The sequence below is a fragment of the Buteo buteo genome, chromosome 26, assembly GCF_964188355.1.
Source record: "Buteo buteo chromosome 26, bButBut1.hap1.1, whole genome shotgun sequence".
Classification (NCBI taxonomy): domain Eukaryota; kingdom Metazoa; phylum Chordata; class Aves; order Accipitriformes; family Accipitridae; genus Buteo; species Buteo buteo.
In genome coordinates, this window is record NC_134196.1 from 14,477,906 (window position 1) to 14,497,880 (window position 19,975).

The 19,975-nt window shown below is 42.8% G+C and overlaps 2 protein-coding genes across 3 annotated transcripts in view; both read left to right on the forward strand.

The window, feature by feature from the left end:
- PTPRR (protein tyrosine phosphatase receptor type R) overlaps positions 1–5,554 on the forward strand; it is a 154,485-nt gene extending 148,931 nt beyond the window's left edge. The window contains exon 14 of the mRNA XM_075057761.1: positions 4,331–5,554. Coding sequence (XP_074913862.1) covers positions 4,331–4,424 — 94 coding nt within the window. The 3' untranslated portion in view covers positions 4,425–5,554. The remainder of the gene's footprint in view (positions 1–4,330) is intronic.
- A 715-nt stretch (positions 5,555–6,269) lies between these two features.
- PTPRB (protein tyrosine phosphatase receptor type B) overlaps positions 6,270–19,975 on the forward strand; it is a 62,062-nt gene continuing 48,356 nt past the window's right edge. For both annotated transcript variants that reach the window (XM_075058228.1, XM_075058227.1), the window contains exons 1-3: positions 6,270–6,375; positions 7,647–8,039; positions 16,619–16,857. In XM_075058228.1, the coding sequence (XP_074914329.1) occupies positions 6,321–6,375; positions 7,647–8,039; positions 16,619–16,857 (687 nt within the window). In that variant the 5' untranslated portion in view covers positions 6,270–6,320. The remainder of the gene's footprint in view (positions 6,376–7,646; positions 8,040–16,618; positions 16,858–19,975) is intronic.

A 19,975-nucleotide genomic window follows, 5' to 3' on the forward strand; every position in this document is an offset into this window, starting at 1 on the left:
TGCAGGAGCTGGCTCTGGCCATAGCTGCGTTGCACCTCACTTATCAGCGTGGCCAACATCAGCAGTGGGGTTCAACCAGGAGCAGAGCAGGGACAGCGATGAGGCTGTCTTCCTCATGATGCTGGCCAGCAGCTGAGCTCAGATTTATTCTTTGTACATCAGATTGCCCTTACAAAACAGAAAAAAAGAGAGTTCAGCAGGAAAGGAGGGTTTTATCTGACCACCTGGGAGCTAGAAACCTGCCTCAGAGGTACACTGAATATTTCATCCCTGATTCCGCATCTCCACTAGGTTCCCGGCCAGGCTTGCTCATGCTCAGAGCTGCACCATCCAAACGCAGACCTACTGATGGAACGAACCCACTCGATGGTATCCACCAGTGTGTGAACTTCTTGTTACATGGGTCCATGGCCACATTTCTACCAAAGTGAATCAAGCAATAGGAGAAAAGAGCTGCACTTGAGGGACTCACAGTAATGCTGTAGTGATTTACCAAAACATTCCCATTGCCCAGCACACTCCGTGAGAACCAAACAAGCATCCAAATTGCAGATGGTGGCAAAAAGTTATGCTGAAAAATAGTTTAATTAACTGCCTGTGTAGCCCCTCTGGAAACAGAGTTTAAAATAGAGCTCCAACAGGGAATGAGACAGGCGAGAGCTGCTCCTAGGTACGGTATGTCCAGGTGCTGCTTTCTTCTTGGCTGTTCAGTGTAAGTTAAGGGGTGAAGGGATCTGGCAGTAATTGTCGGTGCTCAGCTAACATGAGGAAATGGACCATCCACTCAGAATCTTGACCCAGGACAGAGGTACAGCTGTGCTCTGTGTGGATTCATAGAAAGACAGACCCACAGATCTGCTCAGCTTACTTTTTTTCCCAGTTCATTTTTTATGCTTTGCAACAGAAACAGGAAACGTTTGATGTGAGGCATCTTCAAAACTTACTGTGAAATCGAGAAACTTTGCACATTCTTAACCTTAAAGGCACATTCTTGGAATGACGTCTGATAACTTTGCTCTTGGCTCCTCAGACAGGATGAAAAGAGCTTCCAGTGTGCGTCAATTCATTGTTTAAGTGTTTTGACTAATCGCCTCAGGTTAAAAAAAAAAAAAAATCCCAAACCCTGCATCGCATTCACTCTGGAGCAGACCGCATCCAGCTGCACTCGCAGCAAGCCGGAGGGCAGGGTAAAGGACCCTTCCCCGGCAGAGCTGGTCACAGTCCCCGAGCCCTCAGGATACCAGGGGCTCGTTCTTCCGAGCACTGCCCCAGAGAGTCCCGAAAAAGCAGAGAGCCCAGCAGCTCGCAGCGGAGCTGGCAGCGTGGGCTGGCGGGGGACGGAGGCTGCACACCCGTACGGAGGTGCCGTAGCCGTGGGTTCATCCCTTCTGGGCACGAGGGATGCGGGAGAGGAAACCTCCCTCCTTGAGCAGATTTCCTCCTGACACGCTCTTCCACGCAGCCTTTTGCATTAACTGATGTCTCAGGGTCACAGAAGATTCCTTGCTATTAAACGTGAGCTTTGCACAAGAACAAAGGGGAGAAGGGCTCGGGGGTATTTGTAGATGAAAAATCTGACATGAGCCGGCAACGTGCACTCGCAGCCCAGAAAGCCAACCGTATCCTGGGCTGCATAAGGAGCAGCGTGGCCAGCAGGTTGAGGGAGGGGATTCTCCCCCTCTGCTCTGCTCTGGTGAGACCCCACCTGCAGTACTGGGTTCAGCTCTGGGGTCCCCAGTACAAGAGGGACTTGGACCCGTCGGAACAAATCCAGAGGAGGGCCACGAAGATGATCAGGGGGCTGGAGCACCTCTCCTGTGAAGAAAGTCTGAGAGAGCTGGGGTTCTTCAGTCTGGAGAAGAGAAGGCTCCGGGGAGACCTTTTTACCACCTTTCGATATATAAAGGGGTCTTACAAGAAAGACGGAGAAAGCCTTTTTTTCAAGGCCTGTAGTGGTAGGACAAGGGGTAACTGTTTGAAACTGAAAGAGGGTAGATTTAGATTAGATGTAAGGAAGAAGTTCTTCCCTGTGAGGGTGGTGAGGCACTGGCACAGGTTGCCCCAAGAAGCTGTGGCTGCCCCATCCCTGGCAGTGCTCAAGGCCAGGTTGGATGGGGCTTGGAGCAACCTGGTCTAGTGGAAGGTGTCCCTGCCCATGGCAGGAACTAGATGATCTTTAAGGTCCCTTCCAACCCAAACCATTCGGCGATGCTATGGTTCTGTGAATCCCGTGGATGATAGCACTGACAAGGCCAAGTTGTCTGAACCTCAGTACAAGGCTCAGGTGCCCCTAAGCTGACAGGCACATGCATTGGTTTGCCCATACAGGGTTGAGAAGCATCATAACATCTCAGTTACGCTTGCTAACACAGGGCAGATGCGGTAGTGCTGGGCTCAGCCCCAGCCAGTCTTACGCGTGCCTTCTTGGGAATTTTGTACATTACTTCAGCACCAAAGAGGAAGGAGCAAGAATCACCCCCACAAACAGCCCAGTGCAGCCAAACTTGTTTCAACCTTCCCGTCCTGCCAAGCCCTTCTCCCTGGATATGTTCCCTTCCACACAGCGGATCTAACCCGGGAAACGCTCTCCCTTCGAGAACATCTTGGGGGATCGTCGATGGGGAAGCTGGCTGGGACGGGGTTGCGTTGGGCAGGGCAGGACGCAGCGGCGAGGAGGAAGGAAGGAGGCTGGGCAGCGCGGAGGAGCGGAGCAAAGCCATCCCATCACCTTGAGACTCTTCGCTGGATCTCCAGGCAGGGGACAGGCACGGAGGAGAGCAGCTGAGGGCAGCAGGCAGCCAAGAGTTATGAATTTGTGGATGTCTTTGCTGGCAAAGCTAAGAGGTGCTGCGTTCTGCTCCGGATGGGACCGTTTAAGGGCCTGTGATTGAATTCCTAGGAATAGCATATCATAATAGACACGCAGCACACTAAAAGGTGTTTGACAGTTGCCTGAGCTCACTGGAGGAGCACAGACAGCTGGCTGCCTGCTTAAAGAAGTAGGTATTGTTTTAATTATGTTTTTCCTGCCACAGCCATTTAACCATCCAGTAGCACTGAGGAAAATAAAAGGACCTTATGGTTGTAGACAACATTCTCTAATACTAAAGGACAATAATAACTGAGGCAGTTTTAGCATTTTTCCACATAGCATTGTGTATCAGTAGACCCTTTTTTTGCTAGAGTATCTGAAGGGATCACATGGGGGTTTGTCAGACCCCCTCCTCTAAGATACCTGTCTTTGACATTGCTCTGGATCCAAATCCCTCACAAATTTGCTTGTTTCAATGAAGATCTAGCTGAAGCCAAATACAATACACATCTTAATGTCTTCCTTCCCACGAAGGCCATTTAGTCTTTCATCCCCCCAGAGATAACTAGCTGCTCCAGGGTATGCTGAGGATGAACTGGGGGCTTGGTTCTTCAAGCAGAGCAGGTATCTCTGAACACCCTGGCAGATGAGACAATAAAAGCGGAATTAAGTAAACTTGAGGCTTCACTCCATGAGAAGTGAGACCTGGAAGACCTTAGTACTGTCAGAAAGAGGCTCAGTTTCATTTCAGAGCTGAATGGTACCACTCTTACTAAATATCACACCTAGCTCCTGTAGGACATCATCCCCTTCCCACCACCCTGCAACTGGCACGGGAGGTGTGGGACCTGATCCTCGTATTTAGACCTGACAAAGGGATGGCTATCAGGTGAATGTATTAAATGTAGGCTTCTAATCCAAGCTGGCCATAACTAGTCCTTTTTATGGTCAAGTTAAACTTTTTTGTATTGTTGGTGCTGAAATGAGTCACTGCTGTGAAATTTCTTCGGTGGCTGCCGTTCAGACAGGATGCGCTGTAGGCGTTAGAAAGAGGGCAGGAAGAGCTGGTCTCTGCACAGGCGATCGGAGGGTCACCAAAGGTTGCGTTTTTAGTAAAGGACAAAAATGAAAGGCCAGATTCTGACTACTCCCTTGCTCCATCACTAGTATTGCTGCATCCATGTATCTGGCCTTCCTTGCCCAAGTGACTGAGCGAAATTCTCTTTGAATTTGTTGAATTTGAAATGTGGGTTTTAACAATGTAGATGCCAGATGTTTTCCCCTCTAGTTCTTACCCTGAAGGAACTGGGAATGGTGGTTCATGCTGGGCACGTGCTGGATAGTGTAAGTTATGAAGAAAGTACTTCTGCTCAGGCAAATCTCCCACTTACTCAAGCAAACTCTAAGTCAGAAATTGAGAAAAGGGCTTGTATTATCTGGTGGCCGTGGGTTTGGCAGGGGCTGGAGTTGTTGCATTCTTAAGAAATAAGATTTCATTCCGCTGTGTTTCCTTTTCAGGGGTGGAATGGTTCAGACGAGCGAACAGTATGAATTTGTGCACCACGCGCTGAGTCTGTATGAAAGCAGACTTTCTGCAGAAGCGGTCCAGTGAAGCCGAGGAGGGTAAACCCAAATGTCAGTCTCTTGAGGTAATTTCTTTCATTACCTACCAGCAGCTTCTTCAAGGAGTTTACTGCAGTGGGAAGAGCGGCTTTGAGGCCAACTTCTGGAAGGATTGTGGACGGTTTGGCAAAAGTCTAGAGATTGCTGGACCCTTACTGTATATGAATGTATTGTGAGCTTCCCAAAAATGATTTATAAAGAAGGTACCGTACTGAAACTACACGTGGATTTCACATATATATCTAAAGGTGGGTTTAATGCTGTAATACTGATATCTGCCATATGGAATGTATGTATGTGCTACTGCTGCAGTCGGATGGACATTGGAACTTCTACAGAAGAAATGTTTATCAAGTGTATAAATGCTTTAACGTTTGCAAACTGTCTTGTGAATGGACTGTCAACTGTACTGTAAAGTGCTATTACTGATTATGTGGTGAGCTTGTTTCTTGGCCACATAATATTCTTGCTGCTAAAATTGCAAGTGTTCAATTATGGATTCAAAACAAGAAGATGAGATAATAAAAAAATTAAAAGTCTTGTTTTTGAAAATATTCAAAAGCAGTTAATATTTTATATGGAAATATATGTTCTTCATACTATTAACTATTAAATGTGTATTTACCGTAGGTCTTACAGAGCAGTTGCAGAGCACAATGTCTGTTATTCAGTGTGTATGTACTTACCCTGTACTGTTGATTGTCTTAGAACATGCTTCTGCTACAGACCTGAATCCAGTGTATTTGTAAAATCGTGTAAGTCATTTTACTTTTAAAAGAAACTTTGTAGCATATATTAAATGGTAAGGATTTTAAATATTTGTCTGTCTTTTATTAATACGGAATTTTTTGCTTATGTTGTTTATCTGCTCTATCTCTTTCAGTAAGAGATAGAAGCCTTTAGTGATATGGACTGTTCAATGACAGGTTATACAAGAAAGAAAATGCTGCTATGACTGTTTCCTTTACTGTTCAGTAGGAGTTTGTTTTTAAGAGAAATGCGAAGTTGGCATTATGACTTACAGCACTGGGAGGTCTGTTTACAGGGTATAATGAGTTTTTAATGCAGTGATGTTGACTTTGCTTCATACTGCTAATAAATTACACTTGATATAAAATATTTACTGAAGTCTCTGTTCTTGCCTAGGGTAGTTAATGCACCACACACTCTTGTACCCCCATGACCAGGCACAGCCCAGTACAATTTGGTTAGCCTCCACCATGGCTCCGGACCACTGGAGAACCAATCCAGAGGACCCAGGCAATCTCCCACTGACATGGAGCGAGGTGGATGACCTGATGGGAAGGCAAAACCAGCATCGTCACTTCATCCCTCGAGGGGAGCTGGTGTAAGACTCTGTGCAGACCTCAGAGCTTGGTCTCCTCCTCTTCCCCTTCTCCACCCGCCCCACTCCGCTCCACTTGGCTTTTAGAACTTGTGGAGTTAGAAATATCAATAGTGGGATTTTTCTTGATTATGTATAGTTACAAAAAATGTGTGTTTGTTCCCTGGATAATACAGTATATACTTATTCAGCACCATCTAGATCACCTGCAGACTTGCAATATTTCACAGGCAACAAATTACACAAAAGTATAATCCCTTTTCTTTTAGCCTAAAGAAATTCAATACCATGTCTTTTAGTTTCCCAGGTGTTTGAAAACCTCTCTTTTGCTTGTGTTTTTCCAAAATAAAGCAACTAGTAAACTCTGAAGAATCATATGAAAGGACAAAGTGGTGTAAAACTCCCCAAAACAATTGAATAGAAGGAAGTGCTCGTCACTGACTTTTTCCCCCTGTGAAGGCACATTTCCTTCCTAGCCTTCGCTTCACTTATCTGAGGTGGTTTTTTTTAAGAGAAGCATGGGGAGTTGCTAGAGGGAAAATGGATTCTGTATTTCACGTCCTGGTTTCTACCTGTCTTGCCTTGACATTCTCAGGTAAGTGTCTCTCCCCACTTCTCCTCGGCCGTGTTGCTCTTTCTGCCGCTGAGCAGAGTCCTCCGGCGCAGCTGGGGACTTACAAAAACCGAGTCACTTCTTCGCTGGGGTTCATACAGGAGGAATGGGGGGCAGGGCAAATGTAGCCCGTTCTGTTTAGATTTCTTTCCAAAGGAAAATAAACTGTGTCCTTCTATGCTGGAGATACCTCTTCTTATTTTTTAAGAAGATCTCCAGGAGCTGAGCTTTGGGACAAGATCTTCGAAGGGGAGATTCCTATTTTTTATTCCTACTTTGTGAAACTTCCAGAGCCAGGAGCTTTCTGTGATGCTTAGTTAGAAAATACCCAGATCTGTAATAACAGGGGGATGACAAACCTCAACCAAGGGGAATAAATACACGTTGGGTTTATCAATGTGTAACTAATGAGGCTGGAAGTGTTCGAGTAACTGAGATTAAAAAAAGAGAAAAACCTAAACAAGATGTGGCAGGGAGGCTGCATTTGAAATAACCAGTTCCGTGTTCTGTAACAAGTATGGATTTTTGCGTTGGTAACTTTGGGGTTTTTTTGATGAATGCATTGTATTTCTCTTCATTTGGGTGTTTGGTGTTGATCTTTAAGTGTGGTGGCACAAAGAGCTAATCTAACATGAATTGGGGTGGTCACAAAACTAACAGCTAGAGACGTTGGAGTAAATCCAGTAAAACAGATGTACTTCCTATCAGTAAAGAGCCTCCATTCCTGTAACAGCACAGGCACTGAGAGGCACACAGATTTGGGAAAGTCTTCTTACATGTTTTCTTCAGAAACACTACGAGTTTTACTAGAACGATTTCCAGGCAGTAAATTATACTGTAAAAAGACTGTCGTAAAACTGAAAAAAAGACTGAGAGCTTGTGTAGATTTCTGTATGCTTTCAAGCAGGGGCAGTGGGGTATTTAGAATTGGTATTTAAAGGTAATAGTTCTTGGATTTCTTTTATATCCAGTTTATTCTTTTCTTCATTTTTATATATAATGAAGGTCAAGGTGACCTTTGCCACAATAGTTTGCTTTTTGCATTCTCACTCTTTACATTACCATCATGTGGGTTGCGCGTTTGGGTTTTTTTTAAAATAGGTTCAGCATATGGAAGGTTCATGAAAAGTTCAACACATAGAAAGTGGGAAGAAAGATTTATTTGTTATTGTATTTTAAATCATCAAAAATTTGCTTTTTGTTAAATAACCATGTGTAACCTATTGTATTATTCTGGAATTCTCCTCTTCCAGAAGCGTTTCTGATTATCCATGTCCAGAAACAGCAGTGTCTTTCAGAAAAGAAAGGAGTCATTATGGAAAAGTGCAATATGACCAACCTCAACCAGCAGTGGCAGTGGATGGCAGATGACAGGCTCCTCCACGTGAAATCTGCCCAGTGCCTGAGCATCTCTACACGCTCTGCCCTGTCGTCTCGCAGCATTATCGTTGATTGTCCCCAGGCGGTCAGGTGGACTTGCCACGAGGAGGATGGGCTCCTGAAGGTGGCCAACAGCTCGCTCTTTCTCACAAAGCAAGGTCAGAAGGTAATGGCCAAGCAGAGTAAGAAATACCTTCATACATGGATGCAGCTAGAAGCCAGCGAGACGGGAAAACCTGTTTATGTAAATCTGTGCTCAAAGCAAGGTGAGCTACTCCTTCAAGGAAGTATCCTGGAAGTTTTGGTAACAAAAATGTCTCTTTTATGCTAACTCAGATGTTCAAAATGATATTTTATTCATACAGAAAAGCGTTTTTCATAGTTGAAAAGAGTTTAGAGAACCATAAAAAGAACAGCTGAGATGAATGCTCTCTTTCTCACAACTCGTGGGGCTTTTAAGCCATTTTATTTTTTCAGGATGTCTCTCCTTTTCTCTACTCCCAATCTTTGGATCAAAGTGCTTATGTGTAAGCTCAGCTCACTATTCTTGTATAATTTCCTTTTTCAATTTTAAACAGAATTGTGGGTACTAATTCCTAGTATTTTTAAAAAATAAGGATGTATAAAAGTCCTTCTCCTCCTTATTCTTTTTATCATACAAATCCAGATTCAGTCTGTCAAGAGCAAAAGACATCTGAAAACCAAACACATGCACAATTATTCCTCTGATTAACCCAAATACATGATTAGAACAGACATGACTTACACATTCACATGTTTACACAGTGTCACTTTGCCCTTAGATGCAATATATATGAGAACACCCAAAGTCCTGAAAATAATGAACTGAATCAAAAATCTCAGAAATTCTTGCAGTAGCACTTTGAGCTGCATGGGTCTGTGCACATACTGACAGATGTGTTGGTAGGCCTCGGTGATTATGTTTCCATATACATAACAAAAGGGAAGGTAGAACGGTTTGAATACTGCTTAATAACACTTTCCTTAATGTCCTGTTGCCAATCCTTCCTGACAATGCTGTTGACATTCTTCTTGCGCATTATTAAGCAGTTCTTCATGGTAAATAAGAACAACCTGTAGAATTAAGCTGTTTATTGGGGAACACACAATTTATTCTTGTCTTTACAGGATTAAAAAAATGTTTTATGACACAATACTTTTGCATATGGGCAAGTTTTCAGAGTGTTTAAAACAAATCCTTGTTTCTTCTAACCTTTCTAACCTCCCAGTCACTGTAAGGCACAGTTTCAGCATATTTGCACTTGCAGAACTCTACTCACAGCAGCAGGACTACTCATCTGAGTGGAGGTCTGAAAGAACAGCTTGCAGAATCAGGGAATGGAAAACTGACCAAGATGCCATTCCAGCCCTCCCATATGTTTTAGAGATTAAAAAGGCAAAATCATTTGAAGTCCTGTGTATAGGGTGAGTATGGCTTGCTCATTCAAAGACACCATGAAAAGCTAAGATGAGGTACGCAGGCAGTGTTATTTTTTTAGATAGCTGGATGAAGTGTGGCCTAACAGAGTTAAAGTAACCTTACATCCTTTTCTTAATCATCCTCAGAGGAGAGGCAATTTAAGACCAATGAGTACTGAGTAAGACAATTGTCACAGGGTATTAAAGCACCTTCTCATCTATATACTGTGCTCAGTCCTTTAATGAATTTACCTTCATTTTCCTGAAATTCTCTTCATAGACAGGCCTGTAGATCTACTTGAAGAGTCTCACTATGTCAGTTATCTCCTTTTTGACAGCTCTGGGAAGCTCTGCTGAGAAATCAACAGTGCATGATGATCCTCAATACCTAACTAAGAATTCCAGGTATATAAGAAACTCATGAAGAGGTGAAGTAGTGCAAAGAGGTTAATTTTTCTAATAATAATAGTAAGTACTATAAGAACAAAATCTAGTGCCCACAGTGCTGGTCTTGACATCCATATGTGTGTCAAAATTTTCAATGTTGACTACGTAAAATTAGTCTTCCAAGAACATCTGTCTACTTTCATTGAAAGCAGCAGTGGATCAGCCTAAAATAACATATTCAGTCTATATTTAGCTAAGATAGTAAAAACTGAGTAAAGTCTTTGGAGATGAAATGGCTGTAAGTTTTTCTACTCCTGAGTAACACCATATTTTGATATAATTTACCCTTTGTTTTCATAGTACTCATAAAAATAGTTCAGTTTTGGCAAAGGAGTAACTCACTGAATTGCATCCCAAACATCTTATCAGCCCAGCTATAGTACAAGCTCCAAACCCAACAACTGCAACTACCTTTTATTCTGGACCTAACTCAAATACCAAGCATGATTTTTCTGAGCCTGGGGAAATTCTGAGCTTGGATTTGGATTTCAAACCAGCCATCTAAGATGTGTTTGGATATACATGTTTTGCTACAATCCTGACCTAAATGACTCTTTGTGGAAATCAGGATCAGTCTAAATATGCATCCCATCTCTGTTCATCAGAGATCACTTTAAATCTAACAGCAGACCGTCCTTCTCACACAAACCCATGGCTGAATCTGGCCTCTGGCTGAAACAGCTAACATGAAGAAAGGCCAGGAGGTATCAATCTCCCTTGAGATGGTGAAACTTCAGTTCTCATCAACTTCACGAGGAGATTCTGGGCAGAGAGAGGAATGGTCTCTATAGTGCTAAGACCTTCTTTTCACTAGGCGGCTGTTGGGTCAGAGCTTCTCTAAGTGCAGGATGCAGGAGAAGGGACAGGAATGGAAACAGGGAGGAGGAAGACATGGGGGAGGTGAAGGGGTAGAAGGCAGGATGACTGCAAAGAGCAAAAATTGTTGCATGTAAATAACAATTGCAAAACAAACCCCGTCTCCTCCTGTATGTCTGGAAAGCACCCAGAGCATTACTAACGCTGACACACTAACACCAGTGTCACTTCTGAGTTGTGTAAGCAATTCTTACACGCTTCTTTCATTCTGGGTAGATTAGTTTCAGTAAAATATCCAGTTAGAGAACAGAGGCAATGCTATGTGGCACCTCGAATATCAACAAACTTCAAAACCACTGCAGACCAAAACTTATTCACTAAGTGGAGAATGACTTCCAACAGGGAGACAGAAGCCCAAGCTGTACGCAGCAGTTACTCACTGAGATCCAGAGATTGTCACACAGCCTGTAGAGCAGCCTGGATGCAGAAGGTGACATGAGCTGTTTTGTAATATGATGCTCTGCGTTGCATTCCTCTTCCACCCTATTATACATATTAGGGACATCTCCTGAAGGAACTGTAGCAGCAAAACCCTACAACTGTGGATATCAAGACAAAGCTCCATTCAAAAGAGTAGCTGGTTTTGTGGCGGAGAATGGTTTTATTACTTACTGTTATGTGCCAAGTACTTAAGAACCATAGTGGAATCTACAAGATATAAAACAAGCTGGACAAGGAGTTCAAATACCAAATAGAGCATCGTCTAATCTCCTGTTTCATTTGCAGTCTAAAATAGACAAAATATCAGATACTATGTATGAGCCAAAGCCTGATGTGCCATCTGACGTTCAGACTGTTACCTCCACAGGCTTTCCTCCTTTTCTACCCCGGTTTCTAGCCCTGTATCTTCACTTTCACGTGGGCTCCTCTCTTCCTCTTTTCCCATTCTCAGTCTGCCTGCTTCATATCAGAACCTGAGCTTACTGAGTTCACGTGCCACCGCTGACACTTCAGCGGGTGAGACGGAGAGCAGAAGAGCCCAGAGCCGGGCGCGCTCAGGGCATGCTCTGAACCACTGGAGCAGCAGTAGCAACCACAGAACATGGTCAGGGAAGACACATATATCTTCTTGGGAAAGTGGAAGAGCACCAAAGAAAGGTGGCAGAAGCACAGAAAATGCAGCAACTCTTACCATTTTTGTGGCCATGTTAATATCTCTGGGCTTTAATTTTTCCACACCTTTAGTGCTTGTGATGACTGCAATGATTCATCCATAGGTTCACAACAGGTTGGATTTTTGGGTGTGTAACCTTTACAAATTTCTCCAGGATAAATTAGAACAGTGAGAATCAATATTTTCATTCCAACTTCAAGTTGACCCAAAATTTTTTTCCTAAGAAGCATTCACTCAAGCCCATTTTTATCTCCCCAAATTATTATTTTATAGGATTTTGTAAGTAAAAGAGTTTGCTAACATCTCTGTGAACCCGTGAAATACCAAAAATGACTTGAATCTTCTTTCTTTGGTCAAAGCAATACATGGCTAACCACTTTTGCTCAGCTCCACCTGGAAAAATAAAGGCATCAATGTCAGATCCTTGGACATAATTACAAGATCTTGCACACAATTACAAGACCTTGTACACAATCCAACAGCATACTGACAGAAGCTCAAAGATAAATGTGTTTTTACAATTTGTTTAAAAGAATTGGAAAAATCTGCAGTATAGCCTAGGTCTTTGGTTTTCATAACTTTTCAAAGTCTCAGTGAGCCACAGTGCAGAGAGCATAGAACAAAATTAGCTCAGCTACTTTCACAGGGAAAAAATGGAATGATATGAACAGCTTTCCAGAGCAACCAGGAGGATGGGAAGTCCTGCTTTACTACTTCATCTTCTACTCCAAGTGCTAACAAAGATGCAAGTTCCAGACAACTATACTGGTAATTTTCATGATTACATTCTCTCCCCTTATTTTGTATGGATCTCTGTGTAGAAGCTGGAGTGGGTTTCAGCTTCTAGGTGTCTAAATGTAGGTGTCTGAAGGAAGGGCTTGTTTCAGTTTTCCCAACAGAGGTGCTTTTTGCCATTGGAGATCCTCCAGGATGTCCCGCCTGGCCTCTGACTGCCCACCCAGTAAGGCATATGTCTCCCATAGGTGCTACAAGAGCCCTGAGCAGATGTCTCAGATGCCCTAGGGCAGTTCAGATTGCACTAGGCAACTACGTTTAGGCAACTGAACCAAGTCCTGGGTGTCTGTAGTGGGGTTAATGGAGTCTAGATAACGTTCAGTGACCAAAAATCCACTTCAGGGTGAGCTGGGTCTATCCAGAGTGTCAGAAATAGGGCTGATTGATAGAGCTATGGTATTATCACCGTAGTTATCTGGGATGTTCTGCTACCACTGGTGCTGAAAGAGCCTTTAAGTGGCTACTTAAGCATTTCAAAAACATCCAAGTGAAAGAGCTGCTCAGGATTAAACTGGAGTTTGGAGACATTTGACCTGTCTGACATGAGATACAAACATCGCTAACTCCTACAACATTTCAGATAAAGAAGGTAAACATTTTTTAAGTAGCATAGATTTTGCAGTTTTTCAAAGCTCTACATTGAATGGGAAAGAAAGGACGTTTAGTGGATTTTGTTCTTCTGTCACACTCCTACGTACAACAGAAATCTGAAGTAAGTTTTTTAAATAGTCTTTATTTCTGCAGTCTATTTACAAGTAGTTAGACAGCTAAAAAGATAATTCATTTTGTCCTGCACATACAGAGATCTTAAAACAACCCCTTCTAGTTTCAAGTCCTGCTGTCAGCAAGTTAGATGCAGTCTTACAGAGTATTTTTTCTAATACAATAGATATCCGATTCATTTATGTTTCACTAGCAGTTCAGGCTTAGTTTTCTGAAACTGTGCTTTAATAGGGTAGGCAGATTGGTACGATGCAAGCTGTTTCAGAAAGCTGCACCATGCTGGCTCGTCTGAGTCTGAAGGCACCACTGTAGGGTTCTCAGTACTTGACAACTAATCAGCGCTTTTGCTCATCATACATGCAAAATGTATGGATTTCCTTTTCTTGTAAGCAGCCTGCTGCTGTGCAGATGGATGCAGTCTGCAGTACACCCCATGGATGAAATATGTGCTTAGTCAGAATGTCATAATTTCTCCTGGGTGTGCTACTGATTATTACAATGGTATGTTCACACACTGTATATCATTCAGCCACTAGTGATCAACGTCAGTGTCACTGCTGCAGTTCTGCTCCCATGAACAGTTTTATGACTGATTTTCAAAGACACTGCTAGAACAATGCTAAACACTTCTGAAAAATCCCACTGTTGAGATTTCTGGGTACTTTACTGATGTCCAGATGGGAGGTGAGTTTTTTCTGGTTTAAAAATTTGGAACTCAAGTTGTGTAGAAATCTGTTTGCTTGGGGCTTATAATACGCAGTTTTCTTTTATAAGTGCCTGCTATTGAAGAAGAGCTATGACAGTCCTTATGCTAGGACCATAGTGGCTTTCCTTAGAAAAAGAAAATAAACCTGGATCCTGATTTGCCTGAAGTGAGGGCAGATCCAAGTGTAGGATACATGGGAAGTGCTGGTACGTATATCTGAAGTTCCAGTATGGCATAGTGCTACGCGCAAGCCATTTCCATCCATAGGCTACAGGTAACAGACTGTTGTCAGTCTTTGCCGGGAAAGATCCTTTAGCTGGAAACCCAGTGTAGCCCCGAGCTTAACAAGAGGGGTTGGGTTGTGCAGTGACCAAGTGCTTGTTCACGGTACCTCCTTGGGCTGGTGGAACATTTCTGAGGACCAAGCATTTTGCTTTCAGGAGGGTCGAGCTCTCCCCTCGGCTCCTGCACCAGGAATGCTGGTTATCTCCTGGCTGCCGAGTCCCATAAATGTCGCTGGCAGCACCAGCTTCCCTTTTATGGAGCAGCAGTTTTCCTAAAGCACAATTGCACTGGAACGCAAACGTCTTCCTGTTGGAATTGCTGCTATTTGCCTGTAAATAAAGCCAAGATTTTTTTTTTTTAATGTGTTTTAAAGTTGGGTGTGTAAATCTATATTTAGGAACCCAATTGAGTGGCCTTTTTTTCTAAGCAGCTGCTGACCACTCAGATGCACTTTTTTTTCAGCTGTCTTTCTATCAGTAAGTTCTACTCCCTGCTGAATTTGGAGATATCTGAGAAGCACAGAGCCAGCAGGCCTAACTCTTTACAAGTCCTTGGGGCTAGCATTTCTAGTTGCCTAACACAGACTTTCAGAGACCCCCAACTAATAGGAGATCCCCAGGAACAATAACTGAGGTGGAATTTAGACTAAGTCTGGACTTGTGCCAGCTAATGGGTTTGTTTCAGCAGCTGACGACAGCTTGAGCACAGGGCTGCCCCTGCCAGACTCCCCCCTGTCCTTTTGGTGGGGGCCATGAAGGTATGTGACGAACAGACACTGCACCATAGGCACTCTGCAGGGGATTCTGCAAATGCAGCAGCATGAGGATGATCGTGCAGTGTTGGACCAGACCTGAGGGTTCGATGAAACCCTTTGCACGGGTATAAGACAGAACAGAATTAGATCCATAGTATTGTTTTCAGTGCCTTGATTTGGAAAAATATTTGATCAACACTTTTTGTAATTAAATGGAGACTTGGAGACTTTTATTTCCAGAGAAGCACAGTTAGATAAAAGGAGGGGAAATGTTTAATCTGGGTATCAACCCATTCCAGCAAACCAGTCCTTTTCAAGAGGATCCAAAACTGCGTACCAGGTGAATGCACTGTGCACAGGAAACACTTGCATGAAAGTGTCTCTTACAAGGGCTTACAACCCCACTTTTATTTCTGGATACCAATGAGAGCGATGCAAGTTTCTTTATATAGGCATGTTAACATATATATACTTACACATATACAAAAAAACCCATCATGTTGACTTCAACTTCATGGAAGCTCACCCACTGATCCTTTGGGTAAGAGGTAATCACATGTTGGCCTGCTAAGACATCATAATTGCACACCAAGTAATTACATTGGGAAGCTTCTGCTGCAATTTAACCCAGTCATTAAATTTTTTTTTAGAGGGTTTGTGAGCTAAAATTGTTATAAATGGCAACCAGCCCAGTGGCTCAGCAGCAAAACAAGGTTCTGTCATGCTGGAGACCCCAGTTCAAGGACAGACAAAGTGTCTTGGGCGTTGAGCCAATGCACACTAGCTGTGCTCCAGCGATGGCAGGGCAGCTTTCTGTGAGGAGAAGGGGCCAGTGAGTAATTCCAATCGCTTAGCTGAAATGTGATGCTACCAGATGTAGAGGCCACCAAAGCTTGAACCCTGCCCTCACAGCCACAAAGAAAGGATATTAAATACATACCAATGGGGAGGAAGAGCCATGAAAATGTGGAGGAAAAATGTGTAGTAAAATCTTTCCTGCGCTCTAATTGCAACTTTGGCGTTCTCTGAAGAATACGTGACTAAAAAAGCAAATCCACCATTATATTTGCAGACACTTCAGTTAAGTGATACGATTGTTAGCTGAACCTTGGGAAGGGAGCAGTCAGGGGTTAGCATGGTCTCTGCATGGGACTGATTGAAAAATGCAAGAGGAATGTCCCATGTAGGCACAAGGAACTTATCTTAAACAAATATCTTGAAGAAAAAAGTTGTCTCAAACAAATTATCTTGAAAAATTATCTTGAACAAAGCCATATTTGAACTTACACCAACAAATGGCAGATGAGGAGCTGGCCCATGTGCTTACAAAGGCAGGGGTTTGACCATATAAAGCTGAAACTGTGTGCTGTTTGGTAGACTCAAGCAAGTCAAAAAGCTACAAGTGAAAAAATTGTGCTGTTAATGACAAAGTACAACCTTTCTCTTCACTTCAGAATCATTGATGGACTGTATTTAAAATGAATGCTATGACTGTTCAGGGAAATAAATTTTTTTCTCCTTTTCTTTTGCACAGACTTTGGTATTGATGCAAAATACATGTTTGCACTGAAAAAAACCCCAACTATAGAACTGACAGGTGTGCTTAAACTACTTAGAAGTCATATCAGCCACAGCTATTGACATCTAAAGAATTGTTTATAAAAATGTACAGCTGATTTTAATTACATTTCTTTATTTGTCTTAGATCTCCAAGATACAGACACTTCCATACGGAGTACTAGAACTACATCCCCCCCTTTAAACGCTGTTACCTCTAGGCCTGAAAATCTGCTGAAGAGTAGCACAGAGATGTTCATCAGAAACGTGACCGAACACTTCAGTAAAAATCTCATTGAAAACCTCTACTTTGACTTGAAATCTGTAGTAACAGAGAAAGCCTGGATGCCAACAACTACTCTTCAATACTCTAGCACTACAGAAGAGGTAAGGCAGAAGAATTATTGATTGATTTTTATTAAGCCTGCTCCACTCTGTGGAGCCTGATAGCTATTACAGGTGGATGTTTCCTGGACTAAAAAAAAACAGCTGCAGGACTAAGTTTTGTTCTTTATTTTGATGGGATGCTTTGTTCATGCTGATAGTGCCCTTTGCTAGAAGCACAGCTGCAGAAAAATTCTGCCCCTTCTGTACAGCACAGTCCTGGTGTGCACAATGCATTGGGAAAATCTCTAAGCTCAAGGGAAATTCTCAGGATACATGAGGAGCAATGGAGATCTCACGGATGTGGCAGGAGCCACAGGAGCCTGGGTATCTGCTCTCAGTGAATTAGGCTCTGCCACTGGTTTGTTGCATGATGCGAGGGTCTAGCTCTAATTACACTCTAAGAATCACAGTATGTTTTATGACCTTATTTAGGATAATTGTGTCCTAAAATTACACACATGGTTTACAGATCAAAGAAAGTGAAATCTGAATGCTTTAACTTGCCTTACAAGGAACTGTGGCCTTGACCCTGGTCAGCTTATCTACTGACTGATAGGCAGAGTGGAGACACGCAGCCGCTTCTTGATCTCTGCTCTGTCCAACCATCAACAGCCCTGGCAGAGGAGGGGAACGGGGGTGCCAGCCCCATCCATAGAAGGAGCTAATGGTGGGCATTCAGTACCCCCACATCAGTTTCCAGTCTTCCTTTTCTGCAAGGCCCAGTTAAGTAATCTGAGAGCAAATTTGGAATCACCATTGGCGAAATGTGCACAGGCACTTAGAGCTAAAGCATGCCGGGCATCATTGGTCACTGTAACTCTAAGAACACATAGTGGTTTAGAACCGAAAATCCCTAAATTCCCTGTGGCTTCTTCTCCAGGGGACCCCACTGCACTCAGTGTATTGGGGCAGGCAAACATGTTGTTCCAGTTACTACTTTGGGTGTCAGTGTTACTGTGGATAAGACTAAGAAACGTGTTTTATATTTGGGAGGGCTGTGGACAGAGCAATCTGTACAATCTGGTATGAACAACATCACTAGAGACAGGGAGAAAGGAGAAGTAGCGTCACCCAGGACTATGTTGACCCAAATAAGCAACTCGAAGGTTTATGGACCCTGACGCTGCTGTTCTAGTGCTGAGGAGGGGAAGGGACTGAGCCAGTGATGGATGCACTGCACCCCATTCCATAGCTGATGGGGAGGGTTCTTTTCAAATACGGTTATTCTGTCTTGGTGCAGGCATGCTGAACTTGTTTCCCCATGCCCTCTGTCCTTATGCATACCTCCTGCGCAGAATACTGGTCTCCTCCAAATGGAAATGTCCTATATAATCTGGTACTACACTGCCTCCAGCACTCCTGCTAAATAATCCCACCAGTGCCAGAGAAATGGCACCATTTGAACTGAAGCTACTGCCTCCTGTGTTCCTACCCCAGTTCACCTCTTGATTCACGTGATTTGTACTGAGCAAGTTGCTTAGGTCAATGCTTTCAATCCAGAATCCTGATGATAAGCCATCTAAGCATATCCATGAAAAAAAATAATTCATTAATATCTGTCCCTTAGAGCCTCCAGGCAGGTCTGGACATTTGAATCTAGACACACCAATTTAGACACACAAACTTAATATCTTTGGCCTCCATCTCTGTTTCCCTGTCCTTAGAGTGGAGTTTAAAACATTTCGGTCAAACTAGCAGGGAGGTTTAAAGGATTAACCGGATTTAACATGATACTTTGAAAACGCATCGACTAAGTAAGTGCTGAGTATTGTTGTTAGGAAGACAATACCTTCTGTGAACTGCATTTGCCCAGGCTAGGTCCTCTTGTTTGTAGAAGTAAAGTCTTGATGTTATTTGTCTCTGAGCATACCCATTTTGGGGGGGCATAATGGTGACACTTCAATCAAACAAAATGTTTGGTTTAGAGCAGGCTTAGATTTCAAGTAAAACTGCAGCTTGCACTTTCAAACGATGACAAAAGTTATGCAAAGCCCATTTCCTCTTCATTAGGGAGACAGAGAGAGAGGTTGGTGTTAAAAAAAAAAAGTCAGGAAGCCTTGGGAAAGTGTCTGAAAGGGACTTTGGAGCCTGCTATTAGAGACATGTCCGGCCACTCCCAAAACTCACTTCCAGTTCTTTTTTTTTTTCTTTTTTCTTTTTTAATTAGTTTCTTGGCTTGCCACACAGATCGGTAAGTGTTAAAGGCTGTGTGACTGCTGATATGCTAAAAGCTCATTTATTCAATACTAGTCTGGAAATAGTTACTTGCATTATGTTGGCTATTCTATATAAACATATTGCCACCAGTGAATGATGGACCCCTCCTGTTTTATTCCAGTGCTGGCATAGACAGCTGTGTCAGACCTTACCCTTACAGCAGCTTTGTGCTGGATAACATACAGAAGGAAGTCTCAAAACCCTTAATAAAACAGCACTTTTCTGGTAATACAAAAAGCTAGTTTTAAAGATTTTACGATAGCAAGAATAAAAGTAATAAAGTAGGAACTTCTAAATTATGGGCATTGCGGAGAAGCAGCATCATCCCTTTTTTCCACACATTATGTTAGCTGGAAGAGACAGACAGACATTTCCAAGTCTTTGAATTTTACTTGTGGTAGGTTCAATTTCTTTCCTGAATTTTATAAATTTGCACTGTTGTTTGGGGTTTTTTTTCCTTTCACATATTACATCTACTTAACTTACACCTACATATCCGAATGATATCTTCCCTATAAATTCAGATCATGGATGTTGTCAAAAATCCTTACAACATGAGCTCCACTTTCCAAGAAAAAGCAGGTTACGCCGAATATTGTCATTTTCAGAGAGGGGTTTGAAGTAATCCAAACATCCTGATAAGCCTTCAGATTTGCTCTTCTCCAGTGCTGGAAAAATATTGGTATGGTTTATGCCATTACGTCCAAAAAGCATGATCATCTAAGGACAAATTTACACTGGAAAACTCTCTCACCTTGAACTGATTACAAGACACCTATGTCATTTTAGTCCCAGTTTAGGTCTAATACACACATCTTGTGTTTTCCATCAACGGTTTATCACTGTACTAGCTCTTTAGGGCACGGTCCCTCCTTTTGTCTGAAGTACGTAAAACATCTCT